Source organism: Trichoderma reesei (genome assembly GCF_000167675.1).
Source record: "Trichoderma reesei QM6a unplaced genomic scaffold TRIREscaffold_7, whole genome shotgun sequence".
Classification (NCBI taxonomy): Eukaryota; Fungi; Ascomycota; class Sordariomycetes; order Hypocreales; family Hypocreaceae; genus Trichoderma; species Trichoderma reesei.
This window is the reverse complement of record NW_006711154.1, coordinates 889713-914793: the sequence shown is the minus strand read 5'-3', so window position 1 is coordinate 914793 and position 25081 is coordinate 889713. Positions and strand designations below refer to the sequence as shown.

Below are 25081 nucleotides of genomic sequence, written 5' to 3'. Positions count from 1 at the left end.
TAGGATCTGCATGTCTCGGCAAGTTGCCATGAATGAATTGCATACCTGTACTTCGATGGCGGTCATGACATGTGCGATCCGGTTGATGTCAACTTCATAATCATCAGATTGTTGCGCAGCTCAGCAGAGTCGGTGGCCTGGTGGCAGCACTGCAGCGGACCCGAGCGCAAGGACGTAGGCCGGATCGCCCGCAGAAGCCAAAAAGCCCAATTGAGCATGTGCGCCATTGGATCCTATAAAGCACAGCTTACCTGCACCAATTAAAGTAGCAGAGCCTCAGAGCCTCTCACAAACAGCGCATCACGACAGACACCGTAATCGAGAAAAAGAGACTGCAGAGCGGTCCGGCCAAGGTACCGAGTACGCGACCATGCGCGCCGCAAGGGACAGTACAAGGTACCTTGCGAGTCGGAGGGGCGTCGTCGCCTGTGGTTCTCCGGGCTGAGGCACATGGCAGATACCTCCGTCTTCCGTGCATCATGCTGCCCTTCGCGGCACTAGGCAAGACACCAGCAGTCCCTTCAATGTACTCTCGAAGCCACGCGCGCAGTCGAGAGGCTGCATACGGCGTAGCGGCGGTACTTGTTCCAGTGAAAAACGCCCGGGGTCCACTAAATAGTGATAATCCATTGGCTGCTGAATGGCCTGCGTCCACCCACACGGACCACCTGGCTGGCTGCAGCGCACAGCTCCTGGCAGGGCAAGCGCAGCCCGGCTGAGGTACAGGATACCTCCTGGAGCAGGTCGCCTGCTGGCCATCGTCCGCGTACCGCCCACCGGCAAGGCGCTGCATGCAGAACAAGCAGACAGGCAACGAGCAGCCGGCAGAGGTACCTGCTACCGTGGTTGACGAGCCGGTCAGCGGCGTGGACTCTCCGTCGTGCCTGTCGGTCACTCTGCGCGCGCCGTACCCGGTACTCTGTACTTGTACGCCCCAGCACTGGCACTTGAGCCTACAGGTACCAAAGTACAGTGCCGGCCGGTCCCCTCCTCAGCGCAGCGCAGCCCGGTGCAGTTGAGTGCAGTGGTTCTGCCAGGAACGTTTCGCGCTGCTGCACCTCGACGCCGGAAGCCTCGACCCATCCGCTTTTGATTCCCACTTGCACTGGCACTTGCACTTGCACTTGCACTTGCACCTGCACTTGCACTCCCGCCCACTCTCTCTTCTCTCTCTACCTACCATATCCATATCCAATCTCGCTCCGGCATCTACACCACCAAAAAGGGCCAACAGACTCGCAGACTCTCGCAGCCTCTCTGCCTCTGCGGCTCCCTTGGCCCTCTGCCCTCGTTTTCAATCTTTCCTTCGCCTCCTACCAACGGCCTGACTCTAACAGATCGGCACGCCCCCGGCCCTGTATCTGTATGTATGTCTCTTGTCTCTCACGCTGCCCTGCCCTGCCCTGCCCTTCGTGTTAGTTGCGCCGTTCTTCCATGTTCCACTTGCCCGTGCTGGGCTCCATATCTCTATTTACGTCGTGATCCTTCTGCAGCACCGATTTCGATTTCTCGAGTTCACACGCTTACGCTCACAAGGCACCTCGCTAGTCGAGCCCGCGATCCGCCGCATCTCGTCGCCATCGCCTCTTTTCGCCTGTGCAGGTTCGAGATAGAAGAGCCGCGGCCATCACGTCTCGACTTGCCCCGGCTCGAGACGCATCCTCCCCTCGTATACATGATGCCATATGGATTGAGCCTTCACGATAGGTGTCTTGTCATATGAGCCTGCTCGGCTGCCTCGCCCGTCTTCGCATCCGACCAAGAAATCGCCTGCGCCTGCGCTTGCCCCCATTACACGCCTGTGACGCACCGAAACTATAGGGCCCGGATTCCCGCTTGCGCCATGGCACCGACTGCCTCCCTCAGCGCTGCGGCCGCTGCCGCCAGCAGTACCAATGCCAGTTCGCGCAGCTCGCCTGCGATTGGGGCACCCGTGGCCTCCTCCTCCTCCTCGAAGCCGAAGCACAAGGTCAACTCCAACGGCTATCACCCTACAAACCCACCCGTGCCGCTGAGCTCCATGGTCAGCGCGCCATTGGACCTCACCTCAGTCGAGAGGCGCGGCCAGCCCACGGCTGTGCGGGAGCCGCTCAAGAAGAAAACACGACCGCACGGCATATCGGAAGCCCCGACCTACTGTCCGTCAGAAAGCGAATGGCGCGACCCCCTGCAATATATTCAAAAAATCGCTCCCGAGGCATCTCAATATGGCATATGCAAGATTATCCCGCCAGATTCATGGAACCCTGATTTCGCGATTGATACTGAGGTATGGAGACTTTTGCGCCAACCCGGGTTGATTGACGTGCCTAGCGGCACATTTCGCTAACGAGTTGACCAGAAGTTTCACTTTCGAACTCGAAAGCAAGAGTTGAACTCTGTCGAAGGCAGTAAGTCTCTCACCTGTTAACGCAGAACCCTGCCCATCCTCTCAAGGGGACGCATGGCGAGGAGGAGGAAGATGAAACCCCCCGACGAGTTCCCTTTGCTTATTAATATTTTTATTTCTAGGCACGAGGGCCAATCTCACCTATCTGGATGGTCTCTCCAAGTTCCACAAGCAGCAGGGAAACAACCTACATCGTCTGCCGTATGTGGACAAGAAGCCCCTCGATCTGTTTCGCCTGAAAAAGGCTGTCGAATCTAGAGGCGGATTCGACAAGGTGTGCAAGCTGAAGAAATGGGCCGAGATTGGCAGAGATCTCGGCTACAGTGGCAAGATCATGTCATCCTTGTCCACGTCACTTAAGAACTCTTTCCAGCGATGGCTTTGCCCATATGAAGACTATCTGCGTCTCGCGAAACCCGGCGTGCATCAGCAGTTGGAGCAGGAGTATGGCGGCCCTTTGACCCCGAGCCCCGCACATACGCCAGTAAAGCCGTCTGCCGTCAACACCCCGAGCAGCGTGCGAGGGGCCTCGCCTGCCCGACAGGCATCGGATGCCCTTCAGAGCAGCGTCGCTGGCAAAAGAGAGGCGGATCGAGACACGCCCATGGCCGATGCACCGCCGGCTCCCACCGCGGCAAAGCCTACCTCTGGTTTCACAGCCATCAACAGCAACAGCGGCTTCACCGCAGTCAATTCGGGCTTTACCAGCGTCAACCGTCCCGCCAATGGCGAGAGCAAAAGCTTCACGCCGGATTCCAAGCGTTACGACAGCCCCGCCACGTCCGCGAGAAATACCCCTGAAGCTCGGCCATCCGGCCTCGGCTCTGCTGTTGCGCTGAAGCGGCAGTTGAGCGTCGGCAGTCCGGCAGACCCTATCAAGAAGGAAGGCGATGCCGACAAGGACGATGCCGACATGGCCAGCCGCCGCAGCAAGCGCCTCAAGAAAGACAATGTGCCTACCGTGGCCGGCTCTCACATGACCGTCTTCCGGCCTTCTGTTCCTAGAATACCTCGGGAAGAGGGCGCCGCTGCCGGAGGCAAGTGCGAAAACTGTGGACGGGGCGAGGACAGTGGAGCTCTGCTGGTCTGCGAGTCCTGCGACCATGCATACCATGGCCCTTGCCTGGATCCGCCGCTCAAGCGAAAGCCTGAGGCCGAATGGAACTGCCCGCGCTGCCTGGTTGGAGACGGCCATTTCGGCTTCGAGGAGGGCGGGTTATACTCCTTGAAGCAGTTCCAACAAAAGGCAAACGATTTCAAGCAGGGCTATTTTGAGCAAAAGATGCCGTATGATGAGACTCTCCAGTGTCACAGACCCGTCACCGAAGAAGACGTCGAGCGAGAGTTCTGGCGCCTGGTAGCTGACTTGGAAGAGACGGTCGAGGTCGAGTACGGCGCCGATATCCACTGCACCACGCACGGCTCGGGTTTCCCTACCGTCGAGAAGCACCCGAACAACCCGTATGCCACCGACCCGTGGAACCTCAACGTTCTGCCTTTCCACCCGGACAGTCTCTTTAGGCATATCAAATCAGACATTTCGGGTATGACTGTGCCCTGGGTCTATGTGGGCATGATCTTCTCGACGTTCTGCTGGCACAACGAAGATCACTATGCCTATTCGGCCAACTACCAGCACCTGGGTGCTACCAAGACGTGGTATGGTATACCTGGAGAAGACGCCGAGAAGTTCGAAAACGCAATGAAGGAGGCCGTACCGGAGTTGTTCGAGACCCAGCCGGATCTGCTTTTCCAGTTGGTGACCCTCCTCACGCCAGAGCAGCTGAAGAAAGCAGGCGTGCGTGTCTATGCATTGGACCAGAGGGCTGGCCAGTTCGTCATCACATTCCCGCAAGCTTATCATGCGGGATTCAACCATGGCTTCAACTTTAACGAGGCAGTCAACTTTGCTCCCTGCGATTGGGAGAAATTCGGACAGGCTGGGGTTGAGAGACTGCAGCTATTCCGCCGGCAGCCGTGCTTTTCGCACGACGAGCTTCTGTGGACAGCCGCCGAAGGGAGTGTGACTTCGGGTCTTACCATCCAGACAGCAAAGTGGCTTGCGCCAGCTCTTGATCGCATCGGCCAACGGGAACGAGCCCAGAGAGAGGAGTTCCTCGCAAGGCATACCAGAGACTTCCCTCACAATTGTCAGATCACCGGCGGTAGCGAGGACTCATGCCCACTTACGTTCAAGATCGACGACACCGATGTCCATGACGAAGAAGAGCAGTGCTGCAGCTACTGCAAGGCCTTCGCCTTCCTATCTCGCTTCAAGTGCCACCGCACCGGAAAAATCCTGTGCATTTTCCATGCAGGGAGCCACCCGTGCTGCGACTTATCAGAGGAGAAGCGCCTGAGAGGTGAAGAGCACACTCTCATCTATCGCAAGACTGAAGAAGACATGACGTCGATTTTCCAAAAGGTGTCGGAAAAAGCACGCACTCCCGAAGCCTGGGAAGAAAAGTACGAAAAGCTTCTAGAGGAGGAGGCTACGCCCTCTCTCAAGTCTTTGCGAACGCTGCTGCATGAGGGCGAGAAGATTCCATACGAGCTAACGTCGCTGCCCATTCTAAAGGAATTCGTCGACAAATGCAACGACTGGGTTGAGGAGGCCACTAATTACATTGTCAGAAAGCAGCAGAATCGCCGCAAGAACGAAAAGGTCTGGCAGAGTAGCGGACGTCGTGGAAGCGCCAATAATGACCAGAAAGACAAAGACAAGGAGTCGCGCCACGTCAGCAACATTCATCGTCTTCTTGCGGAAGCAGAGCACATTGGCTTCGACTGTCCCGAGATCGCACAACTGCAGGAACGAGCAGCCGCTGTCAAGCAATTCCAAGAAAATGCCGCCACGGTTTTGAAACAGAATATCGCCTCTCCTATCGGGGTGATTGAAGAGCTGATCGAAGAGGGACGCAGTTTCAACATTGACACTCCGGAGCTGGACGCTTTGTCTCGGAGACTGGAAGAGCTGCGCTGGAACGAGAAAGCCAGAGCAAGTCGCGGCGCGTTTCTGTTATTGGCGGAAGTGCAGGAGATCATCCAAGAAGGAGAGCGGCTAGAGATCCCCAACTACAACGATCACTTGAAGTACTACCGCGACAAGCTGCAGGCTGGCCAAGCCTGGGAGGCAAAGGCCAGGGAACTCACTCATGCCGAGTTTGTCCACTATCCTCAGCTGGAGGCACTCACGGCTCAGGTACAGGCTAATGCTCTTCCCGTTTCCCGCGAAACACTTGCCGCCGTCGACCAGATACTTCACAAGCAGCGCGAGGCTCACCGACAGATCCTTGATCTGATCGAACGGTGCCGTGAGACTGATTATAGAAAGCGACCGAAGTACTCCGAAGTCGTCGAGATCACCAGGAAGCTGGATGACCTCAACTCCAAGCCCGCCGGTACTGTCGACTTGGAGAATGAGCGAAAACGGCACGAAGATTGGATGCGGAGGGGAAAGAAGCTTTTCGGCAAGTCGAATGCGCCTTTGCATATTCTCAAAAGCCATCTGGAGCATGTGCTCGAGCGAAATACCGACTGCTTCGATACGGACCACGATACGCCTCGTCTTCCGGGAGAGCCTGTCTCAAGAGAAGCCAGTCCAGAGGCCGGGGGCAATCGTTGGGAAGACCCACGATCGAGGCAGGTGTTTTGCATATGCCGGAAGGTTGAAGCTGGTATGATGATTGAGTGCGAACTCTGTCACGAATGGTAAGTTTACCTGGATGCATTGCCCCCCTAAGCCCCCCCCTAGAGTGAGAGGCGGTCGCAGGCTTACACACCCTCAATTAGGTATCACTATAAATGCCTCAAGATTGCCCGGGGCAAGGTGAAAGAGGACGACAAATACACTTGCCCGATATGTGACTGGAGAATGAAGATACCTCGCGATGCTTCCCGTCCGAAGCTGGAGGATCTTATTGCCCTCGCCGACGAGATCCCGGGCCTACCCTTCCAGCCGGAGGAGGAAGATGTTCTCCGGCAGATCATAGACAACGCCCAGAACTTTAGAGACAAGATTGCTCAGTATTGCAACCCGCTCCTTTCGACCGAAGCCGAGGCCGAAACGCAGCGATTCTTTCTCCGAAAGCTTGAGGGCGCCGAGATCCTGCTCTCCTACGAGACCAACTTCTTTCGCCAGGAGCTTCACAAGTGGTGCCCTGTCGCGCCGGAACCTCCGCCAATCCTGCAAGTGTCGCTGAGCACGCGCAAGCCTCGGCCTACCAAGCTTCAGAAAATGCTGGTGGAGTACGGAGTTGACAACCCGGATGACCTTCCAGAGCATGCCAAAGGCAAGGCCAACAGCCTGCGACGGAAAGCAGCAAATGCGGAGGCGGCTGCAGCTGCGGCGCAAGCGCCGACGGCCATGCCGAGTGTACCGAACCCTCACAACTCCGCGTACGGACCGCAGACTTACTTTTCTCGCGCGTCTCATTCGACGACCCCGAGCGTCTCGGCCCCTTCGCACGGCCATGCAGATGAGAAATCCGAGTCGGCTTCGGAGAATGGTCGTCTCAAGCTGGGTTCCGCGGAGGCAGAGAGCAACTTGCATCCCAGTTTCTTGGAAGCTGGTGGCCCTCACCTCGCTGCTGATGACTCAAGCATGGGCATGAACTTGCATACAGAGGCAGACAAGAATAAGGCCACCGGAATCTTCAAGCACACTGAGCTGGGCAAAGACCCGGCAGAAAGAATCTGGGGCACCGACGTCTGGGGCAATAGACAAAGATCCATGAGTGATCAGCGACGGTCCATGACCCCCGCTGACCTGGACGACACCATGAAACAGCAGGATGCCAACAAGGCTCACCTGAAGATGTTCAAAGAAATGATCCACTCAGACGAAGACGAAGATCACAAGAAGAAAGATAGTACGATGGCCAATGGCCACGTCACAGCAGACTTATTAGAAAGCGAGCGCAACGGGCTGGACGCAATGCTGGACGGGGAGTAGGTTGATTTCTTTATGCTTGGGAAACGGGAGAGGCGAAGAAGGAAGGCGGCCGCAACGCGGCTTGGGGCATTGCCTTTCTTTCTCCTGGCCTATCGGTTCATTGCCTTTGTTTTTATGGAGGACTCGGGAGTTTTTGGTCATCGATACCAATCGGAACGCACTATGCGAACCTATGCTTGTAATACCTGGAGGTGGCATGTCTTCTACTGCTTTGTCTGCTGACGACATGAGGCGCATGAAGAGGGCCTGGTTGGAACGGTTTGCACTTGGGAGGGGAATGATGCTCATCTCTTGAGGGTCGAGATTATATGTGCATCGCGTTCTTGCAAATGGTTTATTTCAATTTCGACTGCTTTGTTTTCAGATTTACTCGCTGCCAGGGTTTAGTTGCGGCTTTTTGGGGGAAAGGGAGGGCTGGGTTAGGTATTGCTTGAGACAATCGGCAAAAGCCGGATCATTAAATGCTAATTAGACGATTGGGCCAGTTTGGCGGATGTCTTTGACATGGTTGTGACAGGTTGCGATGAATCGTACAGCTTACAAAGGCGAATACAGTAACTGATGAAATTTTTTCCATGTCTACTGCAGAGTGTCATGTTCAGCCTTCAACTTGTTTTGCATTCCATTTGAGACGCAGCTTGACAAGTCTGCCTTGGGGCCTGTAGTCAGATGACGCACTTTTGTGTTCCGTAAATTAATTCATCAGACAGCTTGAAGCAAGTTGAAGAGGTTGTGAACCGAAAGCACGTTTCAAAGGTACGTACCAGAGATCGAAAGATGGAACCTTGACCACCAATCTAGGTACCTATAAACTGGGCATTCACGGCCAAGCGATGCTTAGTCATGGAGCGGATATTGGCTCACGTGACATCCCGCTTGACGGCTCATGCTCGAAGACAATGAGGAAACGCGTGCCTCGTCATTGGCAAAGCTGAGAGCCGGGCTTTCCTCACATTGGGCTCACCAGCTGCATCTCTGCTTCTTTCATCAGCTTCACCTCAGCCCTCACTTGCCGTAACCAGCCTCAGCCTCTTCCTCTTCACCCACGGCAATCATGGCGTCTCCCCCATACGCCACGTCGCCATCGGCCATGTCGCCTCCGTACTCATCACCAGCCCCGGCCCCCAGCAAGAAGCGGCCGTCGACGATGGACATGAACATGCCGCCCGGCAAGCGCAGGAAGAGCTCCGTCATCTCACAGCCGCCCACGCATCCCCTGCGGCAGACGTCCTTTCCGCCAGAAGCAGGCTCGCCATATGCCCGGTCGCCCTCTGTCGACGCCACATCGCACGTCAGCGGCAGCGTGGTGAGCGCGACGACGAGCGCCGTGTCGAAGCGCAAGCGCGGTAGGAAAGCAAAAGGCGCAAAGGGCGGCGACGACGGCGGGGAGAAGACGCCGAGCCTGGTCGGGGGCAAGGCGATGACGACGGCGAGCGGGCAGGGAGGAGGGGCGGGCGATAAGGATGCCGAGGAGGACGAGGAGGATGACAACCAGGAGATGGCGCTGGAGGATGCGGTCGCGCGGACGCAGGAGCAGAAGCAAGAGGAAATAAGATTGAGGGCTATGCTCGTGGAAGCGTTTGACCCGGTGCAGTATGACCGGTATGAGTTCTGGAGAGCGGCCAAGCTGTCGGAAGCGGTTGTCAAGAGGGTAAGCATTGCACTCTTGTCTGCAGTCTACCATTCCTTCATATCCAGTTACTGACGAGAACCGGGGAAACCAGGTTGTCAATGCTACCGTCTCGCAGTCGGTGCCCCAGATGGTGGCCACCGCCGTCAAGGCAGTCGCCAAGCTCTTTGCCGGAGAAATCATCGAGGGAGCACGAAGCGTCCAGGCCGAATGGATCCTCGCCGGAGAGAAGCAGAGCGAGGTCGCGACGCCGCCGCCGTTGACGGACGAGGCCGAAAACGACGAAGAGCCCGATCTCCGGAGGGGTCCGCTCCGACCAGACCACCTGAGGGAGGCGTGGCGGCGGTACAAGCTGAGCCACGAGAGCCGAGGGGTTGGAGTGCAGCAACTGTGGCACGCGCAGCAGGGGACCGGGGTGGAGAGATTTTCGACGAGGACGGGGAACAGGCTGTTTCGCTGATGGAGCTAGGCCTCTTTTTTTTTTTTCTCGTTTTGTCTCATTTTTCATTTTCTGCATTTTTTCACGACTGGCGCGGGTGGAGTTGGAAGCGAGGCGAAATGGATGCATTTTGTGCTCTTTTTTTTTTCAGGGTCCTTTTTCCCCTCGATTGCCTGGAGAAGGCGGGCAGTGGCTCCGATCCACGACGAAGAGGAAGCGTCTACATACCTAGTAGATGCCTGCCTTTCATCCAGATGCCCTCATCGGACAGCATCTCATCTCATGGCTGTCGAGTCTCGCTTATTAGTCTACAACTACAGTACTGCCTTACCTAGTACTAGTACTAGACAACAGGTACACACTACAACTACACATCAACTGGAAGAAGATGATCCCACGACGGTTCATGCTCTCGACGAATCACAGAGGCCAGAATGCAAGACAGGCTGCAACGGGTTCGCAGTGACGCACAGCTAGTCTGCCGACTTTATTGCCCGTTTGGTCGCAAGAGTGGCTCCGTGACTGGGGCGTCGATGGTGGAGCTGCCACCTAGTGAGTGACAGATTTTTCTTTTTTCCTCTCGTTTCCGTGTCGTTGCTATTAGTAGTAGTAGTGGGAGTAGTAGTAGTAGCAGTAGTACTGCCGACGATGGAAGGGCGAGTTGAGAGTGGAATAACAGGAAAAGCCGAGTAGAGGGAAATGAAAGTGTGAGAGGAAAAAAAGGAAAAAAAAAAAAAAAAAAGAGAGAAGAAGCGCGCACGCGACTGCTGACAAAACGCTTTCTTATTACTCAACCAATTCCTCCTCTGCACTTTCTTTCTCTTTTACTTGACTGGCTTGACACGACTCTTTGCAACAAGAACCAAAGCAAACCACCCACCAATTGTCTTGTCTTGTCTTTTCATTGCACTCCCAATTGAATCCGGTGTTTTTTATCCTTTTCCATTCTTTACTTTTCTACCTGTTTTCTCTCATCTTTCAGTTTTGTTCTTTCGACCAATTGACTCTGTCACCATGCCTAGAGCCAAGGTACGTCTCTGTTTCTTCTCTGCAGTTGAGCCCCCCACGTCTCTCGCTTTTGGCAGCATGTCACCAGCAAATTTTCACACCAATTGCCGTCTCCCACAATCTGCCTCTTCCTCCTCGTCCCCCAATTCCTCACACAACGCATATCTCACTCTTCACATGACCTCTCCTCATTCCTAACATGCCCATCATGCAGCAGGAAACCGACAGCTCAGCCAAATCCAGTGCTGCAGCCATCCGCATCAGAGAAAACCAGCGCCGCTCGCGAGCCCGCCGGAAAGAATACGTCGAGGGCATGCAGAGGAAGCTGCAGGACTACGAGACAAAAGGCGTGGCCGCCACGCTCGAGATGCAGCAGGCCGCCCGGGACGTGGCCATTGAAAACGCCCGGCTGCGGCTGCTGCTCGCCCACAGCGGCGTCACCGCCGACGCCATCGAGGGCTTCCTGCAGTCCTTCAAGGGCCAGGACGCCAGCGAGGCCGAGCACTACGCCGCCCGCATCGCCACTGCCGAGTCCATTGCCGCCCTGGGACGCCCGTCCACCGTCGCCACGCTCTTCCCCGAGCACGCACACATCGACAAGCTGGCCGTCCTGGCCAGTGCCAGCATGCAGCAGAGCGCCAGCGGCCACGACTCTGACGGCACAATCACCTCGGACGACTCGACAACGGGGCCCAGCACGGGGCCCGTGACGCCCAGCTCGAGCAGCCTCAACGCTCCCTCGCCCAGTGACGGCGGCTTCGAGGCGCCGCAAACCATGTCCTGCGACGCTGCTGCTCACATCATTGCCCAGATGCAGGGCTGTGGCCTTCGGGAGCCGTCCAAGGGAAGCATGGAAGCCAGCAGTCAAGGCGACTACCTCATTCAGAACTCGGCATTTTTGAAAATTCTCGAGGCGGCGTCCATCTTCAATTAGCCCTTGGCACCACGAAAAGAATTTGAAAAGGAAGACGACAGAAAAAAATAATGAAATCGTCACTATCGTGTATAAGACGACTTGACGCCGAATTCAGAGCAAGGCATGTCGGTGTTCCTAAAGGTGGCACTTTGGAGCACCGACCTTGATTCGCCAGTTTCTGCTCTGAAAGTTGGCAAGCTCATGATTGATGCCATCTATTTGCATATTGGATTGCACTCGTCAGCGCCTTGGGCCGCTTTATGCGTTGCACTGTCACCAGCACGACAACTTCTCACCAGATGGGACTTTCAAAGATTGTCATCAGGCCGGGTAGTTTTGTCACCGGGTCATGACGCTTCGATTGCACGGAGTGCGAGACATTGCTGATCTGGATCCGATTGACCATACACGGCAGCCGTGTTATCGGAGCTGGATTTTCTGAGGTTACTGCGACTTCTGACTTTTCTCGCAACAAACCGTTTGACTCGCCAATGGGTTTTCTGAGGCGGATCACGTCTTCTTTGCCGGTCACTATCGACCTGGTCTGATCAACCGAAAAGAAAGCGCCCTGAGAGGCTCTTTGCCCCCGTCCCCAGTCATAATACGTTATCGCGGCATCGACAGCACAGCAGCCTTGATTTATGCGACACTTGTAACAAAAAGTTTTCGTGTGTTTTTGCAATGGTTTTGGTTTTTTGCGACGGCATTTTGTCACGGCGTCAGTCTTCATCAAACAAAAGTTCAGCATGGAAATTCTTTACAGTTAGAGTTACAACACAATCGGGCGTTGATGCCTGAGATGGTATATACGGAAAGAGGATATTCTGTCTATGAAAGTACAGAGAAAAGACCTTGGAGGTCTTGGGTGGAGTTTTGCAAATGGTGCGCCTGTTTGTTCGGATTTCGACTCCTGCACACCAGAAAAGGGCAGGACGAAGGCGAATCGTGGCGGCATGGGACATTTTGCTGTTCACAGCATCGTGGTCATGGTTCACGGAATAGCATTTGTGATGCAAGCATGATACAGATTTGTAAATGAGAATAATACAAAAGTATAACTTGATTGCATAAATCTTCATACATGGCCCCTTTTCATCCGAAATCTCAATTACGACTACAGGTAAGGTGCTGAAAGACAAGTCTTGGAGTCGAGAAAAGTCATTCTGTTGTGCTTCCCCCCCCCCCAAACCCCCCTTTCCTTCCTTTTTTCTTTATATAAAACTCTACAAAATCTATGTAGCGTATAAGAGTTGTGTTGTCTCTTGCTCTTTGTAAGAATTCTTGCATCCGTATGTGATGGCGCAGCCTGTCCATCTAAAAATGTGTCTTCATGATTATTATCTTATATAAAGGCTACCTTGTAGAAGGTAGATAGGAAGAAAAGAAACCAAAAGAGAAGGAAAGAGCAGGTAATGATGATGATTATACATGTATATATACATATATATATAACATAAACAACTTTTATACACGATGGACTTACACGTAGAGGAATTAAGAAGGAAGGGAGAAGCTCAGCATATCCTTATAAATTCATTGATATATCTATATAATCTACCATTAGAACCCAGAAAGATTGCCACCTTCTTGCCCCTTCTGGCACGCTTTAACTCAAATCGGTTGCTTGACACTAGAACATGGGGGAAACCTCAGGATGTTTCCGCAGAGATGTCAAAGTAGAGCAGGGGAATCCCCCGCGGAGACCAAAGGGTATGCATGGCTCAAAGGTAGCCGGCCGCATCTTGATGCGGCACGAAGGGGGAGAGGCGGCGGCTGAATCTGAGGGACTCCCGACTGCGAAGACGATGGAGGTGATGCCGGTGGGGCCAAAAGGTCCGAGGTTGCGGATAGACAGCAACGACGGGCGATGGGTCGCGGACAGAGACACGCCGCACAGGGATTCCTGATCCTGATGTTTGTGGTAGCGCTTCCACGTAAGGGGAAATTGAAGCGTTTGCACCAGAACTGCTCGACGCCGGGTTTGAAGTCTCCCCTGCTGGGGCGGAGAAGCCGATGTACGGCACTGTTCGTTCGTACGTATTCGCCAGCTCCTGTAGCCGTTGAAACATGGTGGGAGCCATCGGCGGCATGAAGGAATAAGCGCTGTTTCTGTGAGCGGGCAGGTTGGCGGATCCGTATTGACTAGGAGACTGATACTTGAGCAGCCCTTGCTGAGATGTATAGGGCAACGAGTAGCTTAGCCGATTGCCGTGTGAAGGTGCGGTCATGGAAGGGGTGCCTGTGTAGGCTGAACTGCTATTAGACGGCGTGGTGCCATAAACCGCTCCGCTGTGACGTGCATTGCCATACGCCGGGCCTGTCTGAGGCGCATTGCTATAGTTGCCATACGCTGGACCGCTGTATAAGGGCGCATCGCCATAGGAAGGCTGATGTCGCAGTAAGCTGCCCGGTATAATCGCCGGTGCCGATGCTGCTTCAGACGGAAGAGGTGCCGCGCCGGGTGGAGGTGAAGCAGCAGGAGTAGAGGAAGCAGGTATTGGGTCTGCCATGCCCGGTGTGGCGTTGTTATCACTGGAATTATACCCAGGAGGAAACCCGCTCTGTCGAAGATGTTTGCAGGTCTCGGATGTATCAAAGAAATTCACGATCTGCGGCTGGCATTGTGCGAGCGCGATGGAATAAGCATCCATCTCTGCCTCAACAACAACGGCGTGGCCATCTTCAGACCGCCGCAGGTAGTAGTCAGAAGTTGCGAATGGATTAGCACCGTGCCGGCATAGCAGCTCGACGCAGTCGTACCATCCGAACGAAGCCGCTATTTGAAGCGTCCTATCCAATTGTGTCTGGGTGGTCATCCGCCACAGAAGCTCACCCAGGCACTCGGCGAACCCAAACATGGCAGCGAGATCCATTGGCAACAGGCTGAGGAAGTTGGTCTCCGTGTCTGTCCTTGCACCATGGCGAAGAAGCAGAGCGACGACTTCACGATGGCCTCCCCTACAGGCCGCATGTAACGGGCTCCTTCCCAGGTCGTCCGTCAAGCTGACAGAGTAACCGCAATCAATCAGTTCGGCGACGGCGCCGAGAGCGCCTGCAGCAGCTGCATGCCAGAGGGGAGTCCGGCCGTACTGATCCGTTTTCACGTACGGGGCTCCGGGGTGAAGGGCGAGAGCTCGAACAGCACCCACGCAGTTCGCAGCAGCGGCACGATGGAGCGGCGTCTCGTCAAACCTGTTGCGAGGGGCATTGCCGGTATGCTCCCAGCTCCAACCAAACAGCTCCTTGAAGAATGAGACGCCATACTCGGTGTCAGGGCTCGAGGCTGCGGCCATGTGCAAGGGTGTTTCGAGAAAGTGCTCCGTTCTTGCGTTGGCCAGCTGACCGGGTTCTGAATGGACGCAGAACCTCTCCATGGCAGTCCAGACTTTGTTATTGCAGAGAACTGCGACGTGGATCGCCGACAGTCCTTTGCTTGTCAGCGCCTTGGGGTTGGCTCCGTTTCTGAGGAGAAGGGTGATGCAGTCTTGGGAGCCACCAGCAACAGCCCAATGAAGCGGCGCAAAACCGTGTTCATCAGTCGTTCGCGTCTCAATGTTTGGCGCTGAATAGGCTAAGAAAGACTGAACCTGAGATGCCTCACCGGTGAAAAGAGCCTTAGCTAGCTGTTCTGTCACACTCAACTGCCTCGAGGGTGACTTCTGCTTGAGAAACGCCAGGAAGTCGTGAAGAGGCTTCATAAAGTCGCCACGGACTGTCCCCATTCCGTCCTCAGGATACTTTGACCGGACAGGCGGTATCACCCAGGCATTGGAACCGTAGTGGTCCAGTGCAAAGAGTGAGCTTGTAGTACAACAGTACAGCTCTGTCAAAGCTTTCACGCCCGTTGCGGGAGATGTAAAGCTGTTGCTGGATATGGAAGGCATCCTCACATGCTTTGGGATTTGAATCAGCTCCCTGTATGTATGGATCTCAGCTGTCAACGTCACGAGGATGGAAATGTAGAGGCGTCCTTGAAGCTGGATTCCCTCCACCGTCGCACTGCTTGCCAGTGAAGAGTCTTCGCCAAGCACGTCGCGAAGCCTTCGCGGCGTAATCTCTTCTCTGCTTGACTTGGCAAGTTCGCTCTCTATCCGCTTGTTGATCTCGTGGAATGCGTGCTCAAGAGATCTGTCGCGATAGGATAATTGGAAACACCACCCTTCCCATTCCATCGTGTTGAGTCGACGCAGACCGACGACGACATCCACCTTTTCGTGCGTTTTGTCAATGCTTTGAAATCGAAAGATGCCCATGGCCTGCAGCTTGCGGGAATATTGCACCTTCAAGGTCATGGTGGCCGAGTTCCAGTTGTGGGCGGGATACTTATCAAGCAGCCGGTACTGAACACCATCGGAAGAGCCGAGGCCGGATTCCACATTCAGGGGCGAGAGCCGAAATTGCGGGAGATGGTAATAGACTGGCTGCTGTCTGACGTAGACCGAGCGATAGCCATCGTTTGGCCAATACGGAGAGGATGGGGGAGGCTTGAAGTGTTGCGACTTAGGCCTCAGCCTTCCATACTGGTCTTCTGAGAGCCGCCGCAGAATCAGAGCTGGGCACCGGTAGACGTCTCGATCTCGCTGGACGCAGTCTAGAATGGCATAGTAGTCCTCCTCCATTATACCTTCATCGTTGTTGACAAGCTGCTCCAGATATAGCTGCACGCGAAGGCCCTGGTTCGTCATTGCGGATGGCGCGCTGGCATACACGGGTAACGGCGGCAGGACTTGCAATGAGCCTGCATGCTTGAACTGGGCCGGAGACTGTGCGAGCAAGCCGAAAAGGGCATCTGGGTCTTCGTCTCCGTCGTCGAAGTGATTCCAGGCAAAGATCGACTGGTCATCGGTGCGCTGGATGATTTCCTCCTGAAGGCGTGTGAATGCCCGCTGGCCCTCGCCATACAACAGCGGCATGTTAACCTGGAACAAGCCCATCAAGCAATACGCAGTGTCCTCGGGCCTCGTCGTGTTCCTGCGAGATGCCCAGGCCATGCGAGCGGATACACTTAGTTGAAGAGGATCTATCCTGCCATTCAAGACCTCCTTGTCAATGTTGGTAATCTCGCTGATGATGTTGGTGAAGTCGGCCGGGGCATCTTTCTGGCCGAGCAAGCTCCAGTCCTTGGCGTAGAAGAGGACGAGCTTTGGGGCAATGAGCTCCTGAAGCGTCCATCCTCTTGTGAACCAGCGGCTGCGGCGGAGATTGTCGTGCAACACGTCGCCGTCGGGGTTTGCATCATCAGGCGGCTCGACGTCAGCGAGAAAGGCGTAGCACTCGGCCGACTGCTCGTACCACAGGTACATGGAATTGATGGCCTCGGACAGCTCGGCGCTGCTGGTCTTGTCGATGCAGCAAGTGTCCACCCACAGATAGTCGAGGCCGCGGCTCACGGCCAATTGCGCAGCTCCGGAGATCTTGATGTAGCCCTTCTTGAGGACGGTGGCCCGCCTCTTTTTGTCGAGCGTCTGGGGAGACGCCAGCGAGACCTGCGAGCAGCCGCCGAGGCGCCGCAGCTGCTGGATGGTGATTTCCTCGTCGCCCCATGTATGCGACAGGATGGCATAGCGAGGGACGTTGTTGTCGACTACATCGACGAGCTCCAGAGTTCTGGCGTCTAGGAGACGCATGTTGCACCATGTCCACCTGGAAGCTTGCAGAAGAGGAAGGACGAACCAGCAGACGGCCGTTCAGACCCTCGTGAACTCTTTCTTCACGGGCCTTTCAGTCTCCTATTGCCAGGCTGTGCCAAATGACAAACCGTCAGACAGGGCAAACAGAAGGAAAGATGAAAGACCTGGCCCCAGCATCTTCTGGTGCGGCTGTGCGGCTGAGACGCGCGTGGCGATGCAAACAGTCCTCCCAACTGAGTAGAAGCCATCAGTGGTGGCATGTGCCTCATCCCTGCATGGAAGTGGAGAGTCAGGGGCTACTTAGCCATGTTGAAGGCTGAGAAGAACCTTGGAATGGCGTATCTGGCCAATTGGTGTATCGCAAATGGAGCAGTCCGAGCTGGTTGAAGTCCTGCACTGCTCGAGTTTGTTGTAGATGCTGGAAAAGTACAGAAACGAGGGAGATTGGGTTATTGACAAGGTTGATATGTAAGGCGGAGGAGGGCCAAAAGGGCTAAGCCAGGTTGGGCCATGGTCTCGCATCGAGCCGCGAGCCTAGACTCGCTAGCTTTAGTGGAGGTGGGCGCTATCCGGGGTCGCTTGGGCGCCATTGCCCTGCTGAAGCGATTACAGTACATAGAGCTTGACCCTGGCTAACGCGTTATCGATAACGGACCTCGTGCTGGCTCAACGTGGGGATGAAATGTTGCGATATGAGGGACAAGCATGGATCTTCTTCGTTCTAATAGTTCGTCTCTCTCAGTCAAAACGTATACCATCGGATCATGATATTACGCAAGACGCCTTAACCAGAGGCTTTTGAAAGAAAAATGGCAATCTCATCCTCATGTCAAAGTGACATCTTTTCTCCATGTCCCAAGACATGCTGCATCTGGTATCATTAGCTCTATTGTCATCGTTTCCTATTCGTCCAAGTCCCTGCGATTGCGCCATCCCGCCCGCTCCATTCGCCTTGCTTTTTCTTCTTACTAGAGCGAGCTATGAGACGGACATGCACTCTTCATTCTCATCCTCGACAATCCCCCGTCCATCATAGTATATACGTGTGTCAAAGGCAGAGGGCTTCCCATATCTTCTTTCCTCCTCCTCCTTTTCTTCTTGTTCCTGCTCTTCTTCCTCGAGATTCTGCCTCGAGATTCTGCCTCACATCCAGGTATTCCCATAGCCAGGCGCAGTCCAGCTGCCCCCGTTGGTCGCCCACATGTTCATGTCTAGTCCCATGGCATAATCAAATCCATCGTCCAGCCCGAGCCCTGCAAAGGTGCTGTCGTATGCGTTCACATCAGACTGCCCAAACTCCGACCGCGGTGCAGACAGACTGGGAGTTCCGCCCTTGCTAGGATTGGCATGGACCTCTGGCGGGAGACTTTGCTGGTCCAGTCCTGAGGCAAAGCCCGTTTCCGACATCCAGGGAGCAGTCATGACGGGATGAGTAAAAGGCGAGACGGTGTTGTTGACAGCGCCTGAAGGGGAGCTAAAAGGCTGCAGGCCGGTCGCAGCGGGAGCGCTGAGAACATCTGGCCCGTCTGTCATTTGGAGATTCGGCGGCCCCCCCGGTAGCCCTTCTCGTATTGCGGCTTTGGGGTCCTGGTTGATGAGCCTCTCCAAATCGGCCACGATACAGTCCACCGCGGGCCCCACGCAACAGTCCTTGATGGTCTGAAGACATAGCTGAGCTTGCTCCATGACCGTTTCTGCCGTGACGCCGAACCGATCGAAGATGCCGAACTGGAAAAGGTACATGAGCATCCGCGCGCACTGATACGCGCACATGGCCAGATCAATGTCTGCCACTGGCTTTGCACCCAGCTTCTGGATGAGTGAAAAGATGAGAGTCAGCGCCAGAGAGTGGTCGACACACTGCCTCTGACAGTGCTCGAGGAAGCTCTGGTCGAACATGTCGAGCATGGACTGCGGCAGACCTCCACTGATGCTGACCAAGGCAAGGCGATAGAGGTCGCAGTAGCACTGGCGCCACCAGACGTGGATCATGACAAAGATGCATAGTCTCGGCGAGTAGGCACGGAGACGGAGCGAGTTTTCGGAGAACTGGAACGAGGTCGGCAGGTTGGTGGCAAAGTCATTGAGCTCCTTGTCGAGCGCGAAGATACGGCCCTGCAGCTCGGCGGCTTCCATGCCGCGGTCATACTGAGCTACCTTTGTGAACTCGATGATCTTCTGGCGAATGTGCAGGATGCGCGCATGAAGGGCCAGAGTTCCGATATCCTCAGCCAGCGGCGGCCGGGGTTGGTGTGAGTCTGGCACAAGCTTCTCCGTCTGCTGCGGCAGGTCAAACTCGAAGTTGCGCTCGTTGCACGGCAAATAGACGTGGATCTGGTCGGCTCTCCAGAGGACAAAGTCCGGATACCCGCCACAGATGCTCGTGTCGATGCAGTACAGGGCCCACATAAGGCGCCGACGGGACTCTTGAGCCAGGAAGCGGAGATGGGGCGCCTCGTAGTTGAGGCGCAAAGCAGAGGCGTACCGAGAGGCGAAGCTGTGCAGGACAAAGGCGCTGGAGAATTTATTGCAGAGGATGCGGTGTTTGATGATGAAGACGAGGGCCTGGATCTTGACAATCGAGGGCCGGCTGTAGTCGGCAAGGAGGAGGGCCTCGGCATCGTTGATGCAGCGGTTTCCATATTTGCGCATGCCCGGGCCCATGTTGGTCAAGCACGACGTGATGCCGACCAGTGCCAGAAGAAGCGCCCTGTCGACTTTGCCGGCGTGATATTGCTCCATTAGAGAAGCGCGGTGCAGGAAGGTGAACATGGGCATGTGGTGGACGTGACGGAAGAAGAGGTCGAATGCGCGGCTGACGATGGAGCTGAAGCTTTCATCTATCTGCGGACTGCCAGTTCCAAGGCCGTCAGTGTACCTATCACGAAAACAGTTGTTGTCCGAGTCACTTACCCTTGGTTGTCTGCCCCTGGACTGGCGGAGCTGGCACGGTCGGTCAATGCCGGGCTATCATTGCGCCCTTCATCGTGGTCGCGGCTCTCTCCATGGCCCCGTGCCTCCCTGCCGCCGTCGCGATCCGACTCTTGATCCGGGCTGTTGGGGCTCTTTGAGCCCGCAATGCCGGCTCCCGCCGACGACGGCTTGGCTCGCTTGTTGGGCCGGTAGACGCACTCGATGCCCTGGGCTCGACAACGCTCGCACGAGGGCAGATGGCCGGAGCATCGCGCCTTGCGGCTGTGGCAGCTCAAGCAGGCCTGCTTGACACGGCGGCGCGGCAATGACATGGACCATGTGTCGACGTCGGCATCGTCGTAGGAACAGGGGAAGCCGAGGCGCTGGCAATTGCCGCAGGACGGGCGCTGGCCGTTGCAGCGCACCTTTCGGAAGCGGCAGACGGCGCAGGTGGTCGACGACTTCTTGGGCCGGCGGTCGAGCGACAGGCCGGAGCCCTCGACGGGGTTGGCGAGGCTCGGCTGGGCTTCCGGGAGCGACGATCCGGCGAGGTCGAATGACGGCATGTCGGCGTCGGGAGGCGGGTCGAGGTCCATTGCTGCGACTGAGCCGGGCAACGGCGTCGCGATCGAGCTCGCGGTCGACGGCGAAAAGGAGAGCGCGGGAGGCGATTGAGTCTCGGAGCTGTCGCAATGCGCGGCGAGCAAGTAAGCAGGAGCAGAGAGACTCGAGGTTGAGGTGGAGGCTTCAAGCTGCGAGCGGAAAAACTGGGGGTGACTCGGTGAGAGGCGCAAGTCTAGAGACGGAAGCAGCGAAGGACGGAGAGTCAGGGGTGAAAGCTGGAAGTGTGAGTCAGTGACATTGATTTGATGTGATGGGAATCTGACGATCTACGATCAATGGAGGTGGATGAAGCTGCAGAGATGCAAAAAGTCAAGCCGTGGAAGAATGAAGCTTGGAGTCGTGCTGCTGCTGTTGCTGTTGCTGGACAGAAGGAAGCATCGACGCACCTGCACCGGCTGGGGAAGGTATGGCGTCGCGGTCGCTGGCGGGTACATCCAGGTACCTTTGCCACGGTCTGCACCCTCCATTCCTGCGGTAATGCACGAAAACTGGAGAGCATGCGACAGCAGCGATACCCGGCGGGGACAAAGAGCGACAAGCCGCACGCCGTTGCAGCCTGTGCCGACGGCCCGAGCTGGGCGCGATGCCGATGGTCCGATGCTTTTTCGTGCGCTTCGTATAAGTCGAGGCTGACAATCTGCCTCTTGAACAGATATGGGCAAGAGATGCAGAGTTGAGTTGGAGATGCCAATTGATGCGAAGTGCAGGGAATTCGAGACGTTTTTAAAACAAGGACAGTTGTTTCAACACCTTTGGAAGCTGCACTTGGTCCCATATGCGCAGCAACAAGCACTTGATACGGCAATTGGTGCCATGCTTGCTACCTACCTACACGGCACACTGACTCTGATTCTCCAGCCAGGCCATCGTCATTCTTTGACTCCAGGACGCAAAAAGTAGAGGCCGCATTTCAAGAGTCTGCCGGTTTCGAAAAGAGGCTTTGCTCAGCCTTGCCCGGCATTCGGAGTTGCAAGAAACTGGAAAACATAATACACGGCATCGAAGGCATTAAACCGCCAGTCTCCATCTCCATTTCTCTCCGTTGGTGCGGAAAGTGGGCGAGAGGAGAGTACCGGGTGAGTACAGAATGTAAGTTGTACACCGTAAACTAGGTAGCATACTCGTATAAAGCTCAAGCGCAAGCTGAAGAGGATGGAAGTAAAAAGACGCCAGCTGATAGGACCTGGGAATAAGCCGGCGCTGCCATCCGAGGCCGGGGAATAACTGGTGTAAGACCGGCTGTGGCACGTTTGAAGTAGCGAACAGCGAGAAGCCTCACTGAGGCCGAGCATCATTCTTTTGTTCTATTCGCTTTTCCATGTTTCCTTCTATTCTGCATCTGCTGTCCCCGTTTTGTATTGGCTGGATCCAAGTGCGCCACTACCTAGTGGCTGTCTGTTTGCAAGCTGCCGGCGTTTCCATCAGGCAGACTGCTTCTGATTCGCTTCGTCCTGGGATCCCCGATGGGAGAGATATATGTGCATTAATGAGCGGAATTGCCGGCATGCAACTCAAAGGCTTTCTTTAAGGCCCTGCACAGAAACACAGAGTGATGTTCTTATCTGTTGATCTAAGGCTATGCTGCAGATTGGCGAGGTGTGCGTAGGTCAGGTTTGAGGAGTTATGAATAGATAGAAGAGATGCCCATGGCTGATAGGTGCACCAATCGTCTGAGAATAAAGGCAGACTACGACAAACTGTAGACACACATTGACGCATTATAGGACTTTCCTGGATTTTGGGCATGCTGATTTCTTCAAATCCTCCCCATGATTGCTCAGGACTCGGGAGGCCTCAAAAGCAGGAGTGCACTTGACAACTAAAGGATCGCTATTTAGTACAGGCACAGCATCCATCCTTTGTGTGTTGGCGATTTTGTGTTTATTCTGGAATTACATAACTCATGAGCGGGCGAGCGAACCACCCTTTTTCGGGCACAAGCCACTCATCACCACCAGCCGTTCCGTGCCGCCCGGGCGTCTCCGGCACCTCCGGAGTCTCTCCACCTCGACCCCGAGTCAAGTCCGGCAGCCAAAAGGGTGCCGGTCCGGAAAACCGGCACCAGCATCGTCAAACATCTCCTTGACGATTTCCGCTTCTTTTGTACTCGAGAGATTCCGGACTTTGGGCATTGCAGATACTCAGCCCCGGTCCAAGCATGATTCTGACATCAGTTGCTTTCGTGACGCGAGGCAAGAGGCGTCATAAGACAGAGTGTGTGCCGGCTTAGCGTTCGATCTGCACACCTCGACCGTTGGATCAGATCACACGCGACTCAGGCATCAAGGTAGATTGGCTTTGCTGCTGGCTGGCACTTGCAACATGTCGTCACTCCCCTTTCTCGTCTCTGGGCTTCATGAAGGTTGTTCCTTATTTGTCGTGCCAGAGTGGCGAAAAAGCTCGGCCAGTATTTGTGCGCTCCGATTCACAGCCGCACTTATGAGTGAAGCCTTTTCTGAACAAGCTCTGTGGCACCATCACTCATATGCTTGGAGCTTCACTGGACAGACAGCGTATCGTTAGGAGGTATGTGCCGGGTTTCGCTCCGGATCCAGCTATCCGACTATTACTTGCACCACTACTTTGCACTGCCAAGAGCAGCTTTCTTGTTCCTGCAGACAGAGTGACTGTATGGAACGCAGATCACATGGCGGCTGAACTCGCTAGAGTCTGTCGAGTTGATGGCACGATTTGTGTAGCTACCTTGATCAGCCAATAGTGATATGCCATCGATACAAAATTCTCCCTTTCCATCATGGTTTCTGGAACCATAAACTATGACTCTCAGCTTGCCAATGGGACTTGAACAGCTGGAGTATGAGTGAGACAACAGGTGAGTGTAAATAGAGTACAGACAGGACACAGCTTCTTATAACGTAACTCTCTGACCAAAAAGGAAAACCCATCAACTCATCAAGGAATAGCAAATGAGGCTACCCCTTTCACAGCACTTATCGACAAGTGTTTATAGTGCACTCCAGGAGACAAGCTATTTCGACCCTCAGCGGTGCCTCAACTCTAAAGGTCGAACCTCGTCTCGCGATTGTGTAAGCTCATGATCATATCGAACGGCAAGTGAGTTATGCATCAAGTCCGTGCCACCGACGACGCTCCATCAACATCTACTGGCTCATGGCTGCACGGCTCTCGCGACACAGCCTACATATGGCATCATCGCATGCGGACATCACAAGCCCTACATGGCTGTCTGCACTTCTCGCAACTATAGGTAACCTCACCGTGGCCCCAGCTAATGGCAGCAACTCGGGGATAGACGGTGATCCTCCCCGGCCTACTGCGGTTGTCGCATCTGATCAACCATTGGCGGCACATCTTTCTCCATGATTCGCGCCGATCCGTTTCCTCGAGTCATTTAATTCCGTCCAGAGGCTCCATCCTGCCACTTGCAATCAGGTCAGGGTGGGATAAGTCAAGCATAGCCAAAGACTACCTCAAATCGAAAAACACACACACACACCATTACATAGCCAAGCTTTGCAAAAGACAAACAATACAGCGCCTGGAGAGTTCAGCTCTCTCCTATCGAGACTCTGCCCATCATCGCCATATTCGCCCAAGTAGGCCCGTATGCAAGGCCGTCCATCCCCATACCAATTCGGCCCTTTCCATAACATACCAAGCCGGGGCCCTGGCTCTCCCCGCGCCATGCAGCTCCGAGCTTCTTTGCGCCTCCAAATTTCCATGAGATCGCACCTTTGACACCAGACCCATTGCTTCTTATGCCAGCTTTGCTCTCGACTTGCAGCAACTTGACTGGTGGGCTTCTCATCAAGAATGTTCATGTTGTGTTGCATTTGCGCTTGCTTGGCACATTGTGATGCAAAGGCTGCCGTCTTTCCGCTCTCCGGATCTGCCCCCTGCTCCCTGCTCCCCCAACCAAGAAAAAGGCACCTTCAACAGGGACAGGCCTATGTAGCCAGTCACGTAAAATGAGCATCGAAGCCGTGGTAATATCCACTCTCAATGGCAACTTTTGTCTTGTCACTCCCCTGCTTGTGGGGAGAGGGGGAGGAGGAGGAGGAGGAGGGAAAAAAGCAAGGCGTCACAAGGTATTACAGAGTGAACTTTGTGTTGTGCTTGGCCTACATATTGCTGATGGGTATTATTGGAACCTTACTGTACACACACACCAGACACAAAAAGCTCCCTGGCAAACCCCAGATGATGCAAAGCTGTTTAGCGCCGCGGCATTATTACTTGCTTGGCCGAGGCACTGGCAATTCTCCTTCTTTGTCTTGCTGGAAAATGAGGGTTGGCAGCGGGTAAATGCCGCGACTCCCCGGTCATTAGGGCTGTCTGGACGGGGAGGACTTCAGGCGTGGGCTCCAGTACCTAGGCCATGAGCTTTTGTCTACGAGCGAACAGTTGATGATAGTACGGGCTTTTTATGAGAGTATTGAGGGTTTAAAAGAGACCTTTCACATGTGTATAACGTATATATAAGATATGTAGTCATTGCTGGGATAAACGGTCAGCACAACACAGGTAAGAACTCTACCTCAACCCTCATCCTGCCACAAGTCCCGACGTCTCGGGATGGCTCGAATGCGGGGAGAT

At 54.9% G+C, this 25081-nt stretch overlaps 5 protein-coding genes across 5 annotated transcripts; 3 read left to right on the top strand and 2 right to left on the bottom strand.

The window, feature by feature from the left end:
• Window positions 1-1843: 1843 nt before the first annotated feature.
• Window positions 1844-7343, top strand: TRIREDRAFT_22117 (uncharacterized protein; the record flags this gene model as incomplete). The annotated part of the gene is made up of 4 exons (XM_006964338.1): window positions 1844-2269; window positions 2634-2663; window positions 2763-6100; window positions 6182-7343. 4 exons carry the CDS (start codon window positions 1844-1846, stop codon window positions 7341-7343), a joined length of 4956 nt encoding a protein of 1651 aa, XP_006964400.1.
• A 1054-nt stretch (window positions 7344-8397) lies between these two features.
• Window positions 8398-9433, top strand: TRIREDRAFT_59814 (TBP-associated factor IIF, 28kDa; the record flags this gene model as incomplete). The annotated part of the gene is made up of 2 exons (XM_006964669.1): window positions 8398-8994; window positions 9068-9433. The coding sequence occupies 2 exons, from the start codon at window positions 8398-8400 to the stop codon at window positions 9431-9433; spliced, it is 963 nt and encodes a 320-aa protein (XP_006964731.1).
• An 886-nt stretch (window positions 9434-10319) lies between these two features.
• TRIREDRAFT_121431 (uncharacterized protein) lies at window positions 10320-11354 on the top strand (the record flags this gene model as incomplete). The annotated part of the gene is made up of 2 exons (XM_006964668.1): window positions 10320-10441; window positions 10635-11354. The coding sequence occupies exons 1-2, from the start codon at window positions 10427-10429 to the stop codon at window positions 11352-11354; spliced, it is 735 nt and encodes a 244-aa protein (XP_006964730.1). The 5' UTR covers window positions 10320-10426.
• Window positions 11355-16156: 4802 nt separating this feature from the next.
• TRIREDRAFT_41664 (uncharacterized protein) lies at window positions 16157-16963 on the bottom strand (the record flags this gene model as incomplete). The annotated part of the gene is made up of 1 exon (XM_006964360.1): window positions 16157-16963. A coding segment is annotated over one exon (807 nt), but the record flags the coding sequence as incomplete, so codon positions are not given.
• A 1146-nt stretch (window positions 16964-18109) lies between these two features.
• TRIREDRAFT_60578 (uncharacterized protein) lies at window positions 18110-20445 on the bottom strand (the record flags this gene model as incomplete). Its single annotated transcript, XM_006964489.1, has 3 exons — window positions 18110-19817; window positions 19880-19963; window positions 20009-20445. 3 exons carry the CDS (start codon window positions 20443-20445, stop codon window positions 18110-18112), a joined length of 2229 nt encoding a protein of 742 aa, XP_006964551.1.
• Between the last annotated feature and the right edge of the window lie 4636 nt (window positions 20446-25081).